Raw genomic sequence first — 14077 nt, forward strand, 5'->3', positions numbered from 1 at the left:
ATGTAAAAACCTGCTAACCTTCTCATCATTTCTCCCAACACTAGGAGGAAAAAAGAAAAAAAAAACTTAGCTGTTGATAACCTTTAATTATGTAACAGAATTGCAAATGTATATGAAAAAAAGGTGCCTCTGACCTTTTGAATTAAAAAATGGGTTTAGTATGACACCATAGACATACTCTGTCTAACCTAACTAATGGGGTATGTGACTAACACAAGGGCTGAAATTGGGAATTAGAAATATAGAAGTGCACTGAATAATGAACCTTGATTATTGTCTGAATTATTTTTTCTCACATTAAATCCCAATTACCCATTCCCAAGTGAACCTTGGACACCTTATCCATAAAAAAGACTCTTCAAGTTCTTTTTTTTTTTTTTTTTTTTTGTAATATGCCAACAAAGCTATCAGGAAATCCTCACCAGAAACTGAGAATGATTTCCTTATGGCTGGGAAGATACTGCCAAGATTCCCTTTAAGGTTTACTTAGATGGCACTCAAGTAAGATTCCCATATGGTATTACTCCCCACACAGGAGCCTGACCTGGGGGAATCTGAACAAAGCAGAGATTATTTACAAACTCCCAAAGCAGGGGCTGTTTTACATTTCTCCCACCCTGGATTTAATTCCATCAGTACATACAGAAAGTATTAAGTTATAAAGCATAATTATGAAAAGGCCAAGAAACACTACAGAGAGTCAGCCCTCCTGACACTGTAAGCAGAGACCATTGGCCATGCATGACTGGGCGGGCTGCCTCAGTTGCTGGCAACTATAAGTTGGTGCAATAGCCAAGGCAGTCGCAGACAGACTGATCCCAAGAGGCACATACCATTGCTTAAAGGTAGGTTATAGGAATCATCTGTGTTCTGGGTAGCCATCTTTCTGTCAGACACCTTGCAGAAAGTTTCCTTTCAAGTCAAGAAAACACATAATGCAGTAGTTACAACAGCTCAATATCCATCTGCAGAGTATCCTCAAAACCAGGCCCTGGAATAATATAATCATTGTCGATATATAGTGGCTCTTGGTTAAGTAAGATTGATTGGTTTTTATTCAGAGAGGATGGAAAGTTTTCTATGAAACGAAACAGAGTATTTAATGACTATCTATGAAATGTAGGCTCAAACTGACAACAGCATCTCGAAAGGTTCATCGAGAAGGTACTAGGGCAGTGACTTTAACGGTGGTAGAATAATTTGGAAAAGAAGAGCAAGAATGGTTACACAACTTGGAGAATGTGAGAAATGTCACCTAATTGTACATGTAGCATTTTTTTTTTTAATGGTGTATCCTTTGCTCTATATATTTTCACACAAAATAAAATAAAATTTATTTTTTTAAAAAATTTAAACATTTTCATTTAGGCTCATATCCTGGAAATGTTGGGTGAAAATGTGTGCAGCTTCTAATTATGATTTATTTTATTTGTATTTTGTTCACTGAGAAATGTCAAAAATAAATAAATAAAAGTTAAATACCATGGGGAGCCTGCTAGGATAATTTGTCTGTAAGTTTATTGTACCATGGACACATGTTCGTGTAACAGAAACATCAGAATTCTCATGCAACTGAAAGGGAAAAATCTCTTGGAAGATGGCCTTGGCCCCATGTCTCTCTGGGCTGGTCACCATGTATCATTGTACTAAAGGATAAAGAGCAACTCCAGCTCCTGAGACCATACTTGGAGCTGCTGAAGACATTTGGCTGGGTTGAGTGATCTGTTTTACACAACCACCTTTTGGACAATGCTTTTTTTTATTTGTCATTATTTTTTTTGTTTGTTTAATTATTATTACATAATGGAGAAAGAGGTAAGGTTTTAGAGTTAAACCTCCTGGCTTCAAATTTAATCTCTATCACTTATTTTCTATGGGAACTTGTTTAGTTTACCTAATCACTCTGAGTCTTGTTTTCTCATTAATGAAATAGGTATATTGGCATCTCCCTCACAATGTTCTGAGCTTAGTTTAGTGCCTGGCAGCTGATGGTTCAGTAAATGCTGGACATTTTTTTGTTAGCTAAAGAATTTACACCTTTAAAGCACATAAGGAAAATTTTAAAAAAAAAGAAAACCACTATACATATTTTCCCATGATATCTCACAGCAAGAGATTCTTTGTGCCTATCCCATTTGGGACACATAGAAGGTATTCAATAAATGTTTAATTAAATTAGAATTATAGTTACTGTGAAGAATGAAGGAGATGAAAGCAATATTTCTTTCAGAAACAAAAGCACTAAAACAAGTATGTTGAAGAATTATGTTGGAAAATATCTAAAATAATGATAATTCTGTGCAGCTTTGTAAAAAATAAAAAACTTTATGAAATGTAAACACCATTTCCATTGAATAAAAAATATATTGTGTAGGTTTGTTGAATTGGTCAATGGCTGATAAATTCTGAAACACATCAGGGTTAATCAAAATCTCTGGAGGAAAAAAAATTGTTTGGACAATATGAAATGAGAGAGAACCAGCTGGAAATCTACTTGTGTTTAATCTTAATTTTAAACTCTGAATTTTAAAAATACTTTGGGTTCCAAAATAAAAAAATTATTCAAGATATGTTTTTATATTTCATGCCAGTGAAATATAATCCTGATATTATAGGTTATCTTTTCCCATGAATGTGAAAAATGAACTCTACTTTCAAATTTCGTATTTTATTTTAGCAAAGTAGAGACCAAGTAAATTTTGCTTAAGATGCCATAATGAGACATTGAGAAATCGTTCTCCAGTGTCTAATGAAAATCAGGACCATAACCTAATAGTTACTGTACATATGTGCAAATTTTTATTGCTAGATCTCAAAGTCATGTGTGTGTGTCTGTGGGAGTGCTTGTTACCTGTTCCAAAAGTACCTAGAACTAAAGTGGCCCTCGCTCACTCACAGTACTAATCTAGTTGATGGTCTGTTTTGCCCAATAGAGATTTTCCTTTCAATGAATAAATTCAGACTCAAACTTCATATTGGTAACTATATTTTAAACCAAAAAATTCCTCACATAATAAATACATTTTATGCACATTAACTTTTAATTTACTTCAGAAAGCTATTTACAATATAAATAATTATAAATGGGAACACTTGGCAAGATATCATTGACATAGCTAATATTTTCTACTTTACATTCCAAAGTAAAATCTCAAATTACAGATTTGTACTACGATGTCACTAGAAACTATACATTGCAAGATGGTATTTGAAATATTGGCAACCAGTAACTTCTTTCACAAATATAATCCTTTTTATAGCATGTCAGTCAAAAAACAAATGTAAAATATTTTATCTTTTTGAAGTGCCTGCTCATATGTTTCATTTTTTGAAATATTTCCCTTTAGATTAAAACAAAAGTTACAGTACTTCTAAAATTTTTCCAAGTCAATTTCATTTCTTTGAAATGTAAACACACAAGGTTGTTGGAAGTAAATTCAACTGTGATTAAATGTGTCAAAGATAAGCAAATTAAGACAAACTCCTCCCTCCCCACTATATAGGTTTATGAAAGCTAAGTCCCATGCAGCAAAATTGCAATAAATAAAATTATAAATGTTTGGTTTAAAATTATCAATTAGAATTTTTACGTGAAGTATTAGTTTTTAAGGAGCACAGCAGAATAGAATCTTGTTATTCGCTTTACAATGAACATTTCCTCATACAGGCCTAAGAAGGAACTCAGAACAATCCCATTTAGAAATGAACACAATCTCACCTTTTGAGTTAAGCACTACCCGTACAACTTCTGTGCACAAGAAATGAGCACCATATGGAAAATCCCCTCAAGAACATTTTCTACATAAGACACACATTGCATGTGTCCATGGCTATTCCGTGACTCATTTCAAATTTAAAATGATAATATTTTATCCACAATATGTTTCCCAGTAAGAATTAGCCAATAGATTTTGCTGTCTTAGAGGCAAAACCCTATTCATAAAACCTGGCATCTACATGAAAGGTGAATCACTTACTTGGGGAGCCACAGGATTTACATCCTTTATTAAGTCATTCAGAAAATAGGATGTATATGTTCAGCCTACGATTTGAGAGAGCAGGCTCTCTCAGACCTACTAGGTTTCATAAACCTACTCCAACGAGAGCCAAATCTGGGCATTTTAAGTTTTCAAACCAAAGAACCAAACCAACCCACTGCCATCGAGTTTATTCTGACTCATAGTGTCCCCCACTGGGTTTCCAAGGCTGTAAATCTTTCCAGAAGCAGACTGCCTCATCTTTCTCACATGGAGAAGCTTTTGGGTTCGAACTGTCAACCTTTTGGTTAACAGCCAAATACTTTAACCACAGTGCCACCAGACTCCTTAAACCAAAGAAAGCACTATTAAAATATAAGTTATTCCACTAGTCAAGGCAAGCAACCCCAAAATACTATTTCCCAAATATTAGCATTCACTGTGGCTCCCAAGTATTACCAGTACTAACAGAATTGCACCAAATATCTTAGTAATATCCTGCTCTAGAAAGAAAGAGGGAGCTGTAAAATATTAAATCTGTATTCAGAATGTCTCTTTAGCTATACTGTCTTCTATCAAACTAAATCTGTGGTGAAAACAAAAATCTTTCATTTTAAAATACCTATGCATATTTTCTAAATGACCTTTTAATAGAACAGAGCCTCATCCTCATTTAAAAAAAAAAAAAAAGAAGAAGAAGAAAAATAGAGCATATTATCCTTTTCTAGAAAATCCCATTAAAGCTTATTTTAAGTGGGATTCCCTGCCTAGAGGCAGCATGTGGCAGCAGGGTATAGAGAGAATTAAGAATAAGACCCAATGGAAGTAGTCTAGTCCCATAAATCAAGAGAGACTAAGTGGGTTTTCTGTGTAACACTGAAGGCAAATCATTTATTGTATCCTGACTCTTTTTTTGAATATCATACTAACACTGTGTCATATCATCCAGCATTAGGCATTATAGTTTACGAAAGCTACCACATTATATTCAGTATAGAGTTCAAAAGACTTGTAGAGCTAAAGCACACCTATATGTCTGACCTGTAGTGATGGTGACATTAATATTAGGTATTTTAAAATAATACATCAAATATGACTATATTCTTAATAATAGTTTGAACAAAATTTCTTTCAAAGAAGATAGGAGAAATACTCATTTATTTCTTTGGTTCCCCAATTTTTAAAATTAGGAAGGATATGTAAGATGGGGCCATAATGGTATTCTTACTATTACTAGAAAGTGTGAGCTTTGTATCATCCAATGAATTGATACATTTTATCCCAGTAATTGGATATAGCACATTTTTTAGGACTCCTCCAGCTGATTTAAAAATCACACTTATCTCACTGTTTTAATCAAGTATCATAGTTCTCAGCATTTAGCAAAATTATGGAAATGAAGGATTAAAACTAAAGCCAATTTGAGTTTAATTTTAACTGATTAAGCTATTAGGCACATTTATTTTATATCCCATATTAAAGAAAGACAGAGATGATATATCTGTATTTTGAAGAAATAAGTTCCTGCATGTTGTTGTTGTTGTTGTTGTGTGCCGTTGAGTCAGCCCCCACTCATAGCGACCCTTCCTTGGGTTTCTGAGGTGGTATCACTACGGAAGTAGATTGTCCAACTTTCCTTCTGAGGAGTAGCTGATGGATTTGAACCTCCAGCCTTCTGGTTAGCAGTCAAGTGCCTTAGACACTACGCTACCAGAGCTCCTGCATAGAACAAAATAACGTAGATTATAAATACATTTTAACATATCTATAGGTATATTCAGAAGGTATCTTGTAATAAATGCCTTAACTTGTTATGGGTTGCTTTGCAATAAGCATGCCACATTGAAAAAAACAAACGTAAGGTACACAATACTTTGGGCCTTGGAGACATTATATGCACTGTGATGAAGATGCTACTATAAAATTATTGACACTCAGTAAACCAAATGAATGGTTATGTATTTAAAACTTGGTCACCTACTAAAAGTTTTTAATTTAGATGTAATGTGGTTAATTTTATCTTCCTTTCAAAGTATTGGTCATACTATTTTAAAGAGCATTATCCCTTCCACTAACCTCCTATTTGTAGAGTTCATACTTTATTTCTTCTATCAATTAACTATCTTCCATATAAAAATTCCACTGAAATTCCTTTAGTGATAGTTCTGTTTTGTATCGGTTCATTTTCCTTGGTTCTTAAGTTTTGACTTCTCTTCTACCATCTGTCCCTGAGATATTTGGTATAATGTATATTGATCAGTAAAGCCCATCTGTTTAGTTTCCTTTCCAAAATACATCTTAGTTTTCAGATATTTATGTCCTTGAATGATTTATCCATTCTATAAAATCTTTAGGACTTCTAAAACCTCATGCCATGTTGCAAATTGATCAAAAATCCATTTTAGGTATCCCAATGGTCTTTCACAAAAAGTTTTCTCAAAATTGCTGAATAGTTTACTTTTATAATTCAGTATTTTAGTTTTTATTTACTTTAATCTTTTAAAGTAAACTTTAAACCACTAACTTTCTCACTTACCTGCACTTCTTCTCATATACAGTATGTTGCTCTGTCATACCTAAAAAATATTTCATTTTATGAAACCTCCTCTCTCACGTACAAAGAGCCCAGTGTTTATCTCTCAGATTATCATTTTTTTGGATTGTCACCTACCTATGGATTCTCAAATAACTGTGTTAACTGGTGAAAATATAGTACTAATCCCTGAGTGTTCAATGTCATGCTATACTTTTAAAATAAGTCAAGTTCTTTCAGTACATCCCCCTCCTTGAATGTATCATGCATGGGACTCCTAGGAAATATTATCTATGAAACTCGTTTAATCATTTATGTCAGTTTGCTTTGACTGCTAGAGAATAGTGTATTAAATAAATCTTACTTGTTTTTCATCTCCCTCAAATGTTTCTACCACCTACATTTTGGGTGAATCTAGAAAGCTGGTGATAGCTGTTGTTGTTGTTATGTGCCATCAAATCGAACCAGACTCATAGCAACCCCTCCTTGGGTTTCCGAGGCAGTATCACTACAGAAGTGAATTCCATGCACCTGCTCAAGTTACAAGGCATCTATACCTGCACAAGGGAGTTCTGGTAGCATAGTGCCTAAGGCACTTGACTGCTAATCAGAAGGCATTCAAACTCACCAGCCACTCACTCCTAGGAAGGAAGGTTAGGCAATCCTACTTCTGTAGTGATACTGCCTCAGAAACCCAAGGAGGGGTCGCTATGAGTCAGGGCCAACTTGACAACACATAACAACAACAACAACATATCTGCACAAATGCAAAAAAGTCAACATGACCAGTCTCAACAACTCACAGCAGAGCATTAACTAGGTAACAAGTCAGTTCTTCTGTACCAATGAACCATAGAATTTTGGAGCTTCCTTACAGATCAGGAAACATCATCTTATGTGATAACTGATGCATCTATGGTCACAAAATAAATTACAGGCAGGGTTAGAACTGGAACCCAGAGATCTTCACATCTAATGTGCTGTCTTTATTACACCACAAGTCTGTGTTTGTTTACAAACAATAAGAAAAATGAACACTTTGACTGTTCCTTCCATCAGAGTACTACCCTTGCCCCCCTGTAACCACTTGTCTATCAGCCTAAGCTTTTATCTTGGACTCTCTCCTGAGGCTTTCCACATGTCACATCTGCACATCTGTGCTTTGAAATGTTTTCAAACACACTGCTGTCATGTAGCACTTTACTGGTTTTCCTTATTTTTCATACTTATTTATCAGCCTTTTTTTCTTGATGAATTGGTTTGAATTTTTGTTTGGTTGGTTTTATAACCCCCAAATGTGTTTATTACTGTGTGGCATACATATTCTGAGCCTTAAATTGTTTGTTTTGAGATATTGCTTCGCCTCTCTCTGCCTATGGTCTTTCCACCTTCACTAAACTACTTCCAATTGAGGTTTTTGATGTGTGTCCCAATGTCTCAGTGCTTCTACTTAGCAAAACTCTTACTGCTATGTCAATTCAATCCTATTCCTTGTCGAACTCAAAAGTAAGGTGAAAAATCACCATTTCCTGATTGCTTATAATGGATACCAGATGAAAACTCACTCTTGTACCATATCCAGAGCCATTTCCCTAATTTATGCCTGAGTCAAATTAACTCACTGGTTGAAACCACAAAGGAACCAGTTCACAAGATGTATCCATCTCCCTCTTCCTTTCCCACTTATTTTGGGAGTAGAAATTTCTTTACATCATTTAGAAGCTTAAAAGGCTAGGGTTAAGTAAAGTTGCACATTTTTGGTGTATTTTATGGCACAGATTCTGTATTTCTACATTTGAAGTATACACAGAAGTTTGTGACTAGCAGTCTGAATATGCGATGTTTACTGGATCTTCACAATGTAATGTTGTTATCTATCAATCCTTTCATGGGGTATATATGACTTCTTGATTGACATGAATATTTTTCAATTCAGAAGTTATCTATTCTGGTTCCAATATATTAGAGGGGTAACTTTTATATTCATTTTAGCTCCATTACCTGTGTATAACTCTGTGTATGCTTTCTTTGTTTTTACAGGAACACATGTCAAATACCCAGTAACTTAGGTTATCCTCTCTAATAATCTGTGGCATAGTAAATGCTGATAATGGGGCATTCAAACATAAATATGTTTCAAAGATCCTTAAAGAACAAAATATTTTAGAAAAACATCAGCTTCCATTGGTTATTATAACAGATGTTCCCTTGTGTCCTTGTGCAGGATCTGGCTGCATCCTTAGATGGGAAGTTACATCAAAGTGTGAGCCATTACAGCCCAAGGAATAGTTTCTAATGGTTTCACTGTCATATAAGTGCTCCAGGGCATAACCAGTTAATGTGTAAGCATGCTTATCAAAATACTGGCGGTGAGAGCCAAAGCAGTTTGGAGAGACGGCATGATGGTCTCCTGCTGTCTGATGAGGAGATATATCCGAATGTAGATAGTCTTTAGCTAGGATCAAACTGGATTTTGAAATGCGATCTGAATTGGGGCTACTTATCCGAGACAGTGCAGTGGGGCTGTTGTCGTAGTCATTTTCATGGGGGCTCAGCATCTTTCCCTCTCTCTGCTGGATATGGTCACATGGTGAAGTATTAGCAAGAGCCGAGCTGTGGCAGACCTCGCCACCTGTGGGTGGGGGCTGTTGGTAGTTTGCAAAACAGAGGGAGTGTTTTTTCCCAGCTCCATTAATGGCAGCCAGTTGGTCTGGGGGTGCTTTCCTTAGCTGCAATCTGTTCTCTTCTTCTTTAATCATTTGCTGGGTGGCTCTTATCAGAGTTTCAATTTTGCTAGGTTCATGAGGGCTACTATATGGCTCAGTGCGATACTGGTCACCAGATTCACTGGCAGACCCAGGGTCTGGAGAACTGACCACACTATCTTCATCCCAATGACTGCGCCCTGGAAATTAGAAAAAGCAAAAAGTAAGTGGCTCAAAACTCATCAAAAAAAAAAATTTAAGTACATTTCTTTTTCCTAGTAGGAGATACTTTATATCTTGCATTTTTAATACATGCACTAATATTTGAAACAGACAACAGCTCACATAACAGATCGAATATCAACTTATTATACTGATATTCATATTTCTCAGTGGCTTTTAAGTATAGAAGAAGTTTCTAACAAGTTTCTCAGAAGGTTAACTTTGTTCATATATTTGTGAATGCCAACTAGCAAAATGTAAAATGTGTGTACTTCTTCATGTATGCACATCATAGAATCATTGATCTATGTAAATAATAAAAGGAGAAAGCATAGGATTTGGCTTACGTTATTTTCTAGAACTTGAAATATATGTTTGAAAAATATTTTCAATTGGGTTTGAAGAAGACAATGATGATATAGGCTGGACTTATTCTCTCAATTCAAAATAAATCACCTAAATGTATCTTATGTAGAGTTACAATAAATCTCTAATGTTTGTTTTTTAGGCTATTTCAGGGATAGTTTTTAAGTTATATAGGGTATTTGATGATTTTGAGGGTTTGTCTCAATCAAAAATTACAGAAATTATCTTCTCAAATCTAGGGTAAAAATCTCAGTTTAACCCATATCATACAGCAACCTACATAGCTTAGATTTCTTCTGAATTAAGTCAAAGAATAAACAAATATTTAAAATTTTAATCACAACTTCCTCTGAACCAAGGAGAGAGATCTAATTTTGAGGAATACAAAAAAAAAACCATTTCCAATGAGTCAATTCCAACTCATAGCAACTCTATAGGACAGAGCAGAACCTCTTTGCTGGGTTTTCAAGACAGTAAATCCATACAGAAACAGATTGCTGCAGCTTTTCCCACTGAGTGACTGGTGGATATGAACCTCCAACCTTTCAGCTAGCAGCTGACCTCTTAACCACTATGACATTAGGGCTCCCTTTTGGAGAAGCAGTGTATCTAAAATACATTCCACAAACTAGATTATTCTCAAAACAGTCTGAGGTCAATAAATGGAGAGAAGAGCAGGAAGGGACAGATGAAAGCTGTAAACTGCTTAATGCAGCAGAGAAGCCCTGGATCACACTATTTATTGCTTTCCTTTTCCCTTTTCCTCTTATTTTATTTCTAATATTTCCTTTCAGACTATGTAGGTTAAGCCAGGATTTTCACTTCACTCTATTCTTTGGCAAGCAATTGCCCTTTGCCCTAGGTTCCCACTGCCAGTCTACCAAACTACAGAAACTAAAAGTAAAAGCAGAAACATAAAAGGCTATGACAGAAATAAATCTAAAATTACTCGTAAAAGGTGGGCCCTATATGTGTGGTATTTGAAGTAAGAGCAGGAGACATTAGGGATGGGAGTTAACAATAAATATCCTCTTAAAGATGATACAGCAAGAAGAGTATTATCAGGATCTTTGGATCAATACTAATGCCACTGACTTTTAATGAAATTGGAAGAGTTTCAAAATCTGTCTAGACTCAGTCTTGGAATGAATGGAATAGACTCTTCATAACCAATTTACTTTGCAATGAACACAGAAAAACTTCACTATATTAAATATTTTAATTGGAGTTCCTATTTCCATGTGTTTTCAAAACCATATAATAATCCCAAGGTGAAAATCTCAGTAAATTCTACATACCACTCCCTCCTTCACTTACTGGGGATATTATGGGTTACAATAATGATGAGGGAAAGAAGGCTACTGGCTTTTACTGCTTCCACCACCCACTGCCATCAAGTCGATTCTGATACATACAACCTTATAGGACAGAGTAGAACTGTCCCGTAGGGTTTCCAAGGCTGTAAATCTTTTCTGCAGAGCTGCTGGTGGGTTCAAACCACCAACCTTTTGATTAACAGCCGATGCTTTAACCACAGTGCTACCAGATCTCCTTTATTTATTGTTCAGGGGGCCAAAAAGTTTAAACATCCTACGATACGAGTGACAGTCCATAAAACAAAGACTAGCACTTCCCAAAATACCAGTAGTGCCTCACCGAAAAAAAATCTATAAATAAGTGAAAACAAACACTATTCAAGTCCACATTTGAAGCATGAGAATATAAGAAAATATACAAGTCAATTTTGACTTTTATTCAATTAATTTTAACTTAATTTTCTATCCTTTTTGATGGTTAAAATGATGATCACTTTTACTTGCATATCAAAAATAAATGTATTTGGCAAACATTTATTTCTCCTTGAGAGACAAGTAAAAATGAACAAAATTAATACATTTAAACAGATAGATTTTGGTTTCAAAAACCCTTTGGTATACATATCTGCTTCATAAATTCTAAAGAGAAAACCATTTGGGTCAGTGACAACACGTCATAGCTAGAATTTTCTAAAACTGTCTGTGGGCTTAATGATGTGCATGTAAGACACATTTCAGTGGCTCTTACCATGGATCCTGTGGACTGATGCAATATGAGGCATGCTATTTTCATAGGCTTCTCTGCTTTCCGGAGAGGCCTTGGTTAGGGGCAAGGCTGCACGAGAGCCCCACCAGGGCTCCCTTCCAGCCTGCGGCGTTCCCAGGAAGTACCTGCCTGCCTCACACCGGCCTCCCTCACAGGCCTGGGTGTGGAAATGCCTCTCCTCCACCAGCCTGGAATGGTCAAGTGCAAAGCCATAACAGAGAGAGCTGCGATCCGAGAACTGTCTGTAGGCACAAGAAGCTTCATGCTGAGAGCCGGGCCTGTCTGAGGGGTCCAGGAGCTGCGGAGAGGCCGTGTCTGTCAGGGGACTTCCACCCCACTGGCTGTCATGATCAGATTCAGATCTTTCTGTGTGAAATCCTGAATACTGAAACAGAGAGGATGGGAAGAGCATAATTCAATAAAAAACAAAGCCTACAAGCACCCTTAAGTTCTTATAGGCCCAAAGACACCAAAATAAGACTCACTTCAGGGCCACTCTTGACACCCCTGACTTAGAATCGTTTAATCAGTCATGATGTCTCAAAAGAAAATTTTCTTTTTGGCTGCTGAAAGAGAAGATAAAATATGACCCAACAATTCTACTCCTAAGTATATGCCCAATAAAATTGAAAGCAGGAATTCAAACAGATACTTGTATATTAATGTTCATTCACTGTTCACAACAGCCAAAAGGTGGAAACAGTCTAAATATCCAACAATAGATGAATGGATAAACAAAATGTAGTAGGTACATGCATGTAACAGCATATTAACAACAACAAAAAAAAAACCAAACTCACTGCCATAGAGTCGGACCTGACTCATAGTCACCCCTCTTTGGGTTTCTGAGGCAATATCACTATGGAAGTAGATTGCCCAACCTTCCTTCCGAGGAGTGGCTGGTAGGTTTAAACCACCAGCCTTCTGGTTAGCAGTCAAATGCCTTAGGCATTATGCCAAATGAAGTTCTAATATTTGGATGAATCTTGAAAACACCATGCTAAGTGAAATAAGTTAGTCACAAAAAGACCAATATAGCATAGTTCCATTTAGAAGTGTGTATATGGAAGGAAGGTTGGGCAATCCTACTTCCGTAGTGATACTGCCTCGGAAACCCAAGGAGGGGTCGCTATGAGTCGGGGTCAACTCGACAGCACATAACAACAACAACAAATATATATATATATAACAAAGAATATAGGAGCTCTGGTAGCATAGTGCCTAAGGCACTTGACTGCTAACCAGAAGGCCGACTGGACGGCAAATAACAACAACAACAACAACAAAGAATATAGATAACAAAGTTTATTAGTGGTTACCAGGGGTGGGAAGAAGGGAGGGGGAAAGGAGGACTCAATGCTTAGGGGACACTGAGCTTCTGTTAAGGAGCTCTGGTGGCATAGTGGATAAGGCATTTGGCTGCTAACCAGAAGGTCAGCAATTCAAAACCACTAGCCGCTCTGCAGAAGGAAGGTGGGGCAATCTACTTCCATAAAGATTTATAGCCTTGGAAACCCAAAGGGGGTTGCTATGAGTTGGAACTGACTCAATGACATTGAGTGTGGGTTTTTTTTTTTGGTTTGAGCTTCTGTTAAGGGCGATGGAAAAAATTGTGAATAGATAATGGTCATGGTTGAGCAACATGATAAATGCAATTCATGTCACTGAATTATATATGTGAAGAATGTTGAAATGGCAAATATTTTTTACATACATATTTTACCACAATAATAACAGCACACATTAACTGACAGCCTACTGAAGATCAGCAGGTGGCAGATCCAAGATTAAAACTGAAGTTCTTCATCACTAACCAGATGGATATGGTTAAAACAAGATTCCAAGACAGTTCTAAATTTTACTTCTAATTACTTTCCACTTTTAATTTCTTAATTTTCAAATAAAAAAGGCTTAGGGTTCCAATGCATTGACCCTCAGCTCTTTATACTAGACTGTTAACTGAATACTGTGCCTGATACCTGGTAAAATGCTCAATAAAGGCTTACCAAATTCAATTGCAATATAATTTCCAAAAAGTCTCGTACCATATAACCTGAGCCTATTCCTACAAGTAGGCTGTCCTTTTTGCTTTCTAAAGTAAAACTTCAAATGTTGTTGTTGTTGTTATGTGCCGTCGAGTCAGCCCTGACTCATAGCGACCCCTCCTTGGGTTTCCGAGGCAGTATCACTAC

General features: G+C 36.2%; 1 protein-coding gene across 1 annotated transcript in view; it reads right to left on the minus strand.

The window, feature by feature from the left end:
* Positions 1-8684: 8684 nt before the first annotated feature.
* Positions 8685-14077, minus strand: part of SIM1 (SIM bHLH transcription factor 1) — an 88011-nt gene continuing 82618 nt past the window's right edge. Inside the window, exons 10-11 of the mRNA XM_007942264.1 lie at positions 11868-12270; positions 8685-9415 (exon numbers count right to left, since the gene is read on the minus strand). Of these exons, the coding sequence (XP_007940455.1) occupies positions 8685-9415; positions 11868-12270 (1134 nt within the window). The remainder of the gene's footprint in view (positions 9416-11867; positions 12271-14077) is intronic.

The sequence above is a fragment of the Orycteropus afer genome, unplaced genomic scaffold (assembly GCF_000298275.1).
Source record: "Orycteropus afer afer isolate SDZICR_OR568_19922 unplaced genomic scaffold, OryAfe1.0 scaffold00087, whole genome shotgun sequence".
NCBI lineage: Eukaryota > Metazoa > Chordata > Mammalia > Tubulidentata > Orycteropodidae > Orycteropus > Orycteropus afer.